Raw genomic sequence first — 10,068 nt, forward strand, 5'->3', positions numbered from 1 at the left:
TTGATAACCTCTTGCATGTTTTGTATTGACGAGTACGGCCAAAAAAAACCAAACCATTTTCCTACAAACCAAACGTGACAATCAGGCTAAAAATAAGTCGTTTTTTAGACCAAACCTTTCTTTAAGTTTGACAATTGTCTTGCCATACAAGTATTAAATATTCCCTATTTCATATTAGAACTTTAATTGTATTATGTCTTTATCTGTGTGATTTATGAAAAAAGCTTAAAATGCAACATGAGCACATGAGCTGTCACAATAACTATTTTTGTTAGACGATATATTGTCCCATAAATGATCGTCATGTTTTAGACCAATTTATGCCGCTGATATGATATTATAATAGGATTATAATGCACCATTTCAAAGAGCAATTCACATTTAATTCTTAAGAATAATCAAACCAAAAAAATATATAAAATATTCTCAATATATAATATATATATATTAAATATATCAATATATTTTTAATTACATATATTATTTTTTAGAAACACACATATAACAGTACGATGTATGGACCAGAATGTTTCAGGTTGGTTATTTTCAACAAATGTACCTTTAGTTGTACCAGGCATTTAAATTAACAAGAAATTTAAGAAAACAATGGTTTAATATTTTTTTCAATTATATATATATATATATATATATATATATATATATATATATATATATATATATATATATATATATAGTATAGTATAGTATAAGTATATTTACAGCGGAAATTCAGGTTTTGGATTGGATATTGGCCTAAAAATACTGCCGTGGGTCGGGCTCGAACAGAAACTATGCAGGTTAATATTAAGTTGAGCCTGATTCTTGGTCTCATTGTACCTCTGTTTCATATGTGTTTCTGTCATAATTTCATTTAGTTATTTAATAATTTAATACAACAGTAAATACTTTAGATTGTATTCTCATGGAAGATTCATATTTTTCCCACAGTTTCATCTAATTGGATTCTTTCAAAATATAGTAAATAAATGAAGCCAAATGACTCCGTTTGCAATAATTAAATACATTTAAACCTTAAACCATCTCGTCATGTTCATATCATATTCATGTACAGTAGTGTTCAAAATAATAGCAGTCCAATGTGACTAACCAGATTAATCCAGGTTTTTAGTATATTTTTTATTGCTACATGGCAAACAAGGTACCAGTAGAGAGTCTGAGTAGATTCTCAGAAAACCAACAAGACCCAGCATTCGTGATATGCAGCTCTTAAGGCTGTGCAAATGGGCAATTAGTTGAAAGGGGTGTGTTCAAAAAAACAGCAGTGTCTGCTGTTGACTTTACAAACTCAAAACTATTTTGTACAAACTTTTTTGTTTCTAGGATTTAGCAATCCTGTGAATCACTAAACTAATATTAAGTTGTATGACCACAGTTTTTTATAACTGCCTCACATCTGTGTGGCATGGAGTCAACCAACTTGTGGAACCTTTCAGCCGTTATTCCACTCCAAGATCCTTTAACAACATTCCACAATTAATTTACATTTCTTGGTTTTGCTTCAGAAACAGCATTTTTTTTTTTTTTAAAGATATTTTTTTGGGCATTTTGTAGCTTTATTGAGAGAGAGATATTGAGAGTGAAAGGGGGAGACAGAGGGGAAGACATGCGGGAAAGGGCTCCGAGCCGGATTCGAACCCGGGCCGCCCGCTTACAAGGACTGGTATGCGCTCTACCAGGTGTGCCACCGGGAACGCCCGGAGACACAGCGGGGATTGGGCTGGCCACTCCATAACATCAATGTTGTTGGTTTGGAACCAAGATTTTGCTGGTTTACTAGTGTGTTTGGGGTCATTGTCTTGTTGAAACACCCATTTCAAGGGCAATCTGGTAAGTCACATTGGACTGCTATTATATTGAACACAACTGTATATATGATATTTATAAGCCTGCTGCTTGAGGCTGTATGTCTAAAAATGACCACAAGGGGGCAGATTACAGGGTGGAAGACAAACCATCATCCTGATTATTTAAAAAGATTTTAAAGTCCAACCTACAAATAACTGCTCATTGCTAATTTTTTCATTTTATAACAGTCCTGACCTTTGAGCTCGTTTGACACGCACAACACCTGCTGATATACAGTTCATTTCCTTTTATTTTTAGGATCTAAAATGTGATTAATGGACATAAAATATTGCAGAGGGTGATAAAATTCATCCATTTTTAATATAGGATTTGACAGAAAGTAGTATTTAGGGTTTGTGTGATTTCTACTTTTATTTTGAAAAGCAGACTACAGTCAAGCAAGAGTTAAGAAAACTAGAAAACCTTTTTCATCTGCCGATATTAGTCTCCAAACCTGAAAACATTAAGAAATCAGAATTTTAGTCTGAGTTCTTGACCAACAGATTTATTTTCCTTTCATTATATTTTCCAAATAAAACTCAAACACTTAAGATCTGTTGCAACCTATTGTTTTGTAAATGTAAATAATACTTTTTCAAACTGTTTGTAGACATTTATAAAGTAGCTTAACAACTTGGCAAACTCAAACAACCGATTAGACTTATATACATTGTTTTGTTTATTTTGTAAACATATTGTGTAATATTTTCCATTAGTTTTCTGAAGCTTGACACAAATTGATTCTACATGTCGTTCTACACTTGTACTTTACTTGAATGTAGCAATTTATTTAACTTTATACTTCTACATCACTATATTTTAGAGGTAAATATTTTACTTTTTATTCCACTACATTTAGAGATTAAACATGAAAAATGTGATTTACCAGTACATTAAGTAGTCAAAAATGCATACATAATATATTTGGAATATATAAAACAATCTGAGTGGGGATATTTTGCATAACCAGTACTTTTACTTGTGTTACTTTAAGTAGATTTTGATGTTGATACTTTAAGGTTTTGAATGCAGGACTTTTACTTGTAGTGGTTATTTCCATGTGGCATTAGTACTTTTACTTAACAGATCTGAATAGCATTTATGATTGCATTTGTGACAAATAAACATGATTTAATTTAGAGATGAAGATGAAAGCCCTGGAAAAAAGTTGGTAAGTGCACTCTGAAATGAGGTGTTTTTGTTATCCACAGTGAAAAACTTCCATTCAAACCCAAAGTCTTGAGAAAAGAAACAACTGTGAAAATAACAATTCAAACATTGAGAAATAACCACCCGTGAAGTCGTTCATTTGTTTTTTTTCAGTGTATCATTTAATGTACTCTCACAAGTTGGTGAACAGGTACAACTTTGTCGCTCACGGTACTAAATCACACATCCATTGATAGTATAAATAGCCAACCTAATAATAATAGTACACATTTTCAAATACATAAAATCATCAAGTATCCAAGTCTTAAGTTACAGACATCAAATAAAAAGGCATACAAAATATCGCAGACGTTGGAAGTCCAGTTTGAAGCAAAAAAAAGAAACAAAAAAAAAAAAAAACATAATAAAAAAAATTAAAATCACATTTTGGACATGGCAGTTAATTAGTAAACAGAAGGTTTGAGAGAGAAAAGAAAAAAACACAAGTTCCTAGACTTTCAATTGACAAATATTGCAACAATTAAGCATTTTATATTAAAAATAGTTACTGAAAGGGCATAAGTGAGTGTAAGACTTCCTGCACAAGACAAAGGCAACAACTTTTTTTGTTTTTGTTCCGAGTAGAAAAATGAAACACCTTTTCCAAATGCGAGCGGGTTCAAGTCCCGCCTCCATTGCCTTTGTTCCACTCCGATTGTAAGGCATTTATGGATGAACCATCTGATTTGAAGGAAGGCAAAACCTCTTTCTAGTCAGTCTGGAAACGGAACCTTGAAATTTAACGGGGTACATCATTTACTCAAATCAAAACTGATATTTTATTTGTTTTTTAAGCACATTCTAAGGTGATGTAAACGCACGGGCCAATCAGAAATCTTTGGGCAGAGAGAAACAATTAATCCAACACCTTACAACGACACACAACTCAGCGCTGCCCCTCCTAACGGGTTTTTTTCTTTCTTTTTTTTTTCCGGCACATGAAGAGAAAACACGGTGATCCCGGTTCACACAACTCTTTTTTCTATTCTTTATTTTTTCTGTTGACACTTTTGATTTTGAACCTGGAGGAGAGGGAAGGGGGGGGGGGGGGGGGGGGGGGGGGTTGTTTTATTTATTTTTTTCCCAAAAGTAAAATACTTGAACACAATGACTAAGAAAAACAAGCCTGCCCGGTAATAAGCTAGCGAGGTTGAATTTAAACGATGGGGGGCTGGCGTGGCTCCGGGTTCGGCTCTACTGGATGCAGCAATTATTGCGATGGCCGTTGGAATCTTTGAAGCGCAGGCGCATCTTTGGACGATATTTCTCCAGGTAGAACAGCTGCTTGCTGTTGAACGCTCCTCGACGCTTCCTGCAAGAGACGAGACGTCGGATCAGTTCAACACATCTTTATCAGGTAATGAGGTCATTCAAAATATCTGCAGCACTGAAAGAAGAGACTTCAAGAGACTGAAGTTGGGTTGTATGAGGTTATGAGTCAATGTTAATGACAGGCCAACTAATCAGGCCAATTAATGGAATTTTCAATATAATAGACATTGACCCAGGTGAGCTTTTCCATTGGCCACTGTAGAATGATGTTCGCCAACACCAGGGGAGACATTACACTGACATTTGTTTGTTATTTTTTGATTTATGTTCGTTTACACATGTTCATTCTCTCTCAAAAACAAACAGTGATGCTGCTATCTGCTGATAAATGCAGTGAAGTGCACTAAAACTCTATTTTTTAGTGCAAAGTTTAGTTTTAGCTGTTACCTGTGGACATTTTTTAAATTTAAAATAAATGCACTGCAGAGACTTAATTTCTACCTGAGCAAACGGAGAATATGCAAAATAACAGTGTTAAATTTAGTCCATTTAAGTTTAGCGATAAATTAAGAATCAACTTATTTATTCATGTATTTAATCAGATGCAGGGAAAAGATACTGTTATTGTATATCAGCAAGCAGCCACTTTGCTCTCAAAATAGTGGCATCGAAAAATCCATATCTGTGAGGAAACTTGTCAAAACTGCCATACAAAATCAACTTATTTTCCAATAAGAAACATTTTCAAGTTTATCACTGCATTGATCAGTTAGTTTGTTTGTGTCATTGTGTGACTTTGGTGTTTAAAGGGTTAGTTAGGATTCACCAAAGTCACACAATTACACAAACAAACTAACCCATCCAAGCAGCAGCAGATCAGCAATTCATGTCATTGCTTTTGTCAGTAGAGGCTGGTGGTTGAGAAGAAAGCGTGTAAGAACTCCTGCCTGCTTCTTCAAACTACTACATCTACTGTGGGTTATACACTTAGGACAAATATCCCGATAACAAAAATCCAAAATATCCCTTTAATAATGCCTCCTTTTAGTCTAAGAAACCTATCAGAACATCTCTGCCGAAAACCAGATTTAAAGTGGTGCTTCTGCATGCTTTTTTGATTAAATAAACTAATCAATTAGTTAACAAAGTTACCATTTAGAGAGAATAAGACAGATTTCAGAACATTCTCGACAATGTTGCAAATCACTGATCAGAACTTAATGCTATTATTGGATGATTTTTGCATCAATGTTATAAAAGCACTTTAGTTTTACAGAAACAAGACAGTGCTCTGTGGTAGTTTCATCCATTAACAAGTTCTCAGTTGATCCAAATATTTTTTCGGAGCAACCATGTGGGATCTAAAAATATTTGGTACTATGACGCATCACATTCTTTAAAAGCCCTCCATCCACTCCTCCTCCCACTGAAACACTCAGCTCACTATCTGACATCTCTGTCATGACTCACTGCTTCATTTACCACACAAACACTGATTCTGTGAGGAATAAGTCTCACAGAAAAACAGGGAGATCTCAAAGTTAGCTCTCTCTCTCATATATATATATATATATATATATATATATATATATATATATATCCACACACCATTTCTGCATGGAAATTACTTTAATAATTAGTTATTTATGTCATTGACTAATCGCTTAGTCGACGAATAATTGCGACGCTTATAAGAATCCTTCTGTACATTAAAACCGTAGACACTACATGTTTAAGGGAGTGTATATAATACAGTTTGTCCTGCAGAGAGCACTGATGAGTTCATTTTTTGACTAATAAATGTATAGCTTCTGGTAACAATAACTAAATTCTACCAAACCAAAGAGATCTATGAAAAGATGGTGCTGTCCTCTAAACTGTCATATCTACTAAAGGCTGAAACACCCAAAATGATTATTAATAAAACTCTTAAAAGAAAATTTAATTAAAGAATACAAAAAGAGCATTTGTAGGAATATTATCAGTCTCAAAATGTCTTCATGTATAATTCTGTTCATACTGTGACTTTAAGAATCATCAGGAGGCTTTTTAAATAAACATACAACTTGTCAGAGGACGTGAGACCTGTTGAAAGTTTTGCATTTTTACGTTTGTGACTTACTGTCGAATGAACTGGACAGCATCTTCGTATTTCATCCCACATTCGATCAAGGCGAGCGCCACCAGAACAGGAGCTCTGCAGGAGAGAAGAGGAACTCTGTGAGCTTCTGTCTGGTTTAATCTGAGACCATAGACTTAATCAGCAAAGTCGTACATCCTTCCTGTAGTGACTCAGCTAATCAAAGACTATCTAAAAACAGATTTGTGTTGAAGAGGCGTTCAGCTATTTCTGAACCTCAGATCCGTTGAAAGCAGAACCGGTTTGGCAGGTTATATAAAACGAACACACACAGGAAATGCGGTTGATTTCATGATTCATGTTCACTCCACACCTGCTGTGTTTGGCTTTTTTATAGTTTGTTTTTCAAGCCACAACATATTACATGTGTTGCACATCAATTTCCCAACTCTCTGAGATATCACTGAGTTGCTGGGACTTTGTCTAAGAAATTAATAAATCAGAATGTGATCATTTTTAAATCATTTGAGACATACTTTCAAATGAAGATCCACCTGCCAATCAGACAGGCAGTTGTTTTTTCCATTTGATGTTGTTCTGGTTGTGTTTTAGCCACAAGCACAACTGCAGAAACTAGAAGATTTTATCTTCAAATGAAGCCTCATACATACTTTTAGGTCCCACATTTCTTCTCTTATTATAAGCTTTGGCTAAAAAAACATTTTGGTCCAACACTTCCCCTCCAACAGTCAAACTAATAAACTTTTGTGTTGTTCTGTTTTTGTAAATATACACTGAAATCTGATTGATGCATTCTGTTTTTATTTATGTTTTATCCAGCATCCAAACTTCTTCAGAATTGCTGTCTTTTTTTTCAGAATTGCTGTCTAATCTAATTGAGATACTGATTAAAATGAGGGAATGTTTTCTAATAACTTCGTGCAAGAAACTTTTCATACTCTCACAATGCATAAATCTGTTAATAGTGTTTGTTTATGGTTTACTGAATACCAGAAAACAGAAAAAAAAGCTACAATTATATAAAAAACACATATTCATACTGTTTATATTCAGCATATTTATAAACCCATTAGTTTGCTTTTTAATCTATATGATAATATACTAAACAGATGTTCCTTACTCTGCAATTTACCGCTTTTCTTGCACCTCTGGTTAGATGCTAAACTGCATTATGTCGACTAAGCACCTGTTCTCTGAGCATGAAAATTAAGTTGAAACTGATCTGTATAATCTAATAATCTTCTTTTACTTGTGTTGATCTTAATTTGTCATATTTAGTCATTGTTCTTAGTCATTGTACTGGTTATTTATGTATGTTGCATCTCTATATGTGTATCAGAGTGTTGTGTTATGCGTTTTATCAATAAAAACCCTTAATTATCCACTGCTAGAAAGCCTATATACATGCATCAGTCTCATTCTATCCCCGTCAAATAAATATAATAATAAAACTTGAAATTTCTCTCAATCACCTACAAAATAATGTTTCCAGCAACAGCTCTTTCTGCATCAGATGATGCACAATCAGAAGAAAACATCTCAGTTTTATCAGCCGAGTCCCGGCCAGCAGAGCTCACGTGTAAAATATGATCCCGTACGTTAAGAACTTAACACTTTAATCTGTGTGAGTGACAGCGCTCTCACCTCCCCAGCCCAGCCACACAGTGGACAGCGACGCAGCAGCCGGGCTCCTCCCTGAACTTCAGCTTCAGCAGGTTCAGCCAATCGTCCACGATCTGGTTGGAGGGAGGAGCTCCATCGTCAAACGGCCAATCCTGGAGGAGAAGAGGGAGGAAATGACGTCAGCGGCACGGTTTCTTGGAAACCAAAACAAAAGAAGTGTGAGGGCTGAACCGGCTGCAGGGAAACAAAAATGTTGTTGTAGGGGGAGGGGAGGCTGGAGACTTTCCCTACATGCATCAGTATAAAAAAACATATAAACTGATAGAGTCTGTTTATTGCTCAATACTTGAAAGACACAAACTCTTTGGTTCTTGAGTCCTCAAGCTCCTTACAGGAATTGAATTAGTGCTGCAGCAATAATTTGTTTGATGGCTCATTCAACTGAAAAAGATGTGACAACATGCAGAACATTTGTGGGTTGCAGCTATTCAAATGTGAGAATTAGCTGCTTTCTTCTTATTTATATAATTGTGAATTGAATATCTTTGGGTTTAAAAATGTTTATGGAACAAAAAAAAAGTGATCTGAAGATGCCCACTTTAGGAAAAAACGATTGTACCACTTGCAACAGCGAAAAGGTACAAGCTGTGAGCTCAAGGTTATGGTTACATTTATTCTGTTAAATGATTTATTAATGGAACATTGGAGCTAGAAGAAGAAAGGGCAAAAAAACTGCATGAAGTTTGGTCTGAAGGCTTGAACTCACCAGAACCTGGATCCCCTCTTTCACCACCAGAGTGGCATCATAGGTGGCCTCACACACTCTCACAACGGTGGTCACTCCATATTTCTTCAGCTCCTGTAAAAATGTATCAAAGGATTAATAACCATCTCAAACATAATTTAGGTACACAATCAATACAACTCAAGTATCATTAAATACAATTTATCTTCTGCTGAAACATTTTCCCTCTTTTGCTTTATAATCTTGCATTATTCAAAGACTTTCCTTGGTCTTTTTGTTAAGCACTTTATTAGGAAATGTGCTATATAAATAAAGTGTATTATTATTTGTTTCCCTAACGTGATCAAACTGTTCAGTTTTACTTTACAAGTCAAAATCTAAGCTTGTAAGCCCCCCTTGAATCTGGCTGAGTATAATTCTAACTGTCAACAGTGAAATTGGGGGCTCACCTCAATGAACTTGTTCAGGGTGGCGTTGGTGGGGTTGTGGGTGATGAGAAACCTCATGTTTTTGTAGGTGATCTCCACAGGGGCCGGTCTGTTCATACGAGCCATTGTGAAAACTTAAAAAAAATATAACAAAAGACTTCCACAGAGTAAAAACACTAATGTAAACACTTAGTTGAACTCGGAGGGAATGTCAAACAAAAATGTCCAACGAGATTCTAGAAACCCAGAAACAGAAATTCCTCCGGTCTTCTTCGAGGTTGGCAAAAAAAAAGAACGAAGGCTGCGACAAGCAAGTGCGGAAATTTAGGGATTTGGTGGCCGAAAAAAGGGCGGACAATCAGAAAACAACTCAAAACCCTCTCCTTTGGAATCAAACAAAAGAAAAGGAAGAAAAAAACAAGGCTGGTTCCACCTTGATTCTGGCCAGGCGGAAGCCGACGAGGGCAGTGTGCAGCGGGTGGAGTTACCCCATCCAGGCCGAGTTGTCGCTGGTTCTGGGAGGCGTCCCGGTCCTGCCAACTTTCCGGGGTCCCTCCTGTGGCTCAAGTGCGTCGGATCGATGGCGAGTTTGGCCGTTCACTCGTCTGCATAGGCAGCGTGCTGAGCCTGGCAGTAGTCCCCACTGCCCTTCAGAAACTCCATAAATGTGTGACCCAGAACACCACAGAACTGCTGCAGGACACAGAGGGGGAAAGGGAGGACACTTTTAAAAACACAGATTTCTTTAAAAATGGACACAACACAGAAAGCTTGAGATGAGGGTGAAGATGTGAACAAACAAGCAGCATTGAAACTTTACAAAA

At 35.9% G+C, this 10,068-nt stretch overlaps 1 protein-coding gene across 1 annotated transcript; it reads right to left on the minus strand.

The window, feature by feature from the left end:
- Window positions 1–3,174: 3,174 nt before the first annotated feature.
- Window positions 3,175–9,401, minus strand: ptp4a1 (protein tyrosine phosphatase 4A1). Its single transcript, XM_059332045.1, has 5 exons — window positions 9,266–9,401; window positions 8,838–8,930; window positions 8,093–8,223; window positions 6,470–6,544; window positions 3,175–4,387 (listed from the first exon to the last, which is right to left on the minus strand). The coding sequence occupies exons 1-5, from the start codon at window positions 9,368–9,370 to the stop codon at window positions 4,270–4,272; spliced, it is 522 nt and encodes a 173-aa protein (XP_059188028.1). The 5' UTR covers window positions 9,371–9,401; the 3' UTR covers window positions 3,175–4,269.
- Between the last annotated feature and the right edge of the window lie 667 nt (window positions 9,402–10,068).

Source organism: Centropristis striata, chromosome 1 (assembly GCF_030273125.1).
Source record: "Centropristis striata isolate RG_2023a ecotype Rhode Island chromosome 1, C.striata_1.0, whole genome shotgun sequence".
Taxonomy (NCBI): Eukaryota; Metazoa; Chordata; class Actinopteri; order Perciformes; family Serranidae; genus Centropristis; species Centropristis striata.

Excerpts from the sequence above, each read along its gene's own strand:
- ptp4a1 (XM_059332045.1), bottom strand. The coding sequence starts at position 9,370 with ATGGCTCGTATGAACAGACCGGCCCCTGTGGAGATCACCTACAAAAAC. Across the intron at positions 8,224-8,837 it reads AAGAGGGGATCCAGGTTCTG|GATTGGCCGTTTGACGATGG; the intron begins GTGAGTTCAAGC and ends CTTCTCCTCCAG. Across the intron at positions 4,388-6,469 it reads GCTGTCCAGTTCATTCGACA|GAAGCGTCGAGGAGCGTTCA; the intron begins GTAAGTCACAAA and ends CGTCTCTTGCAG.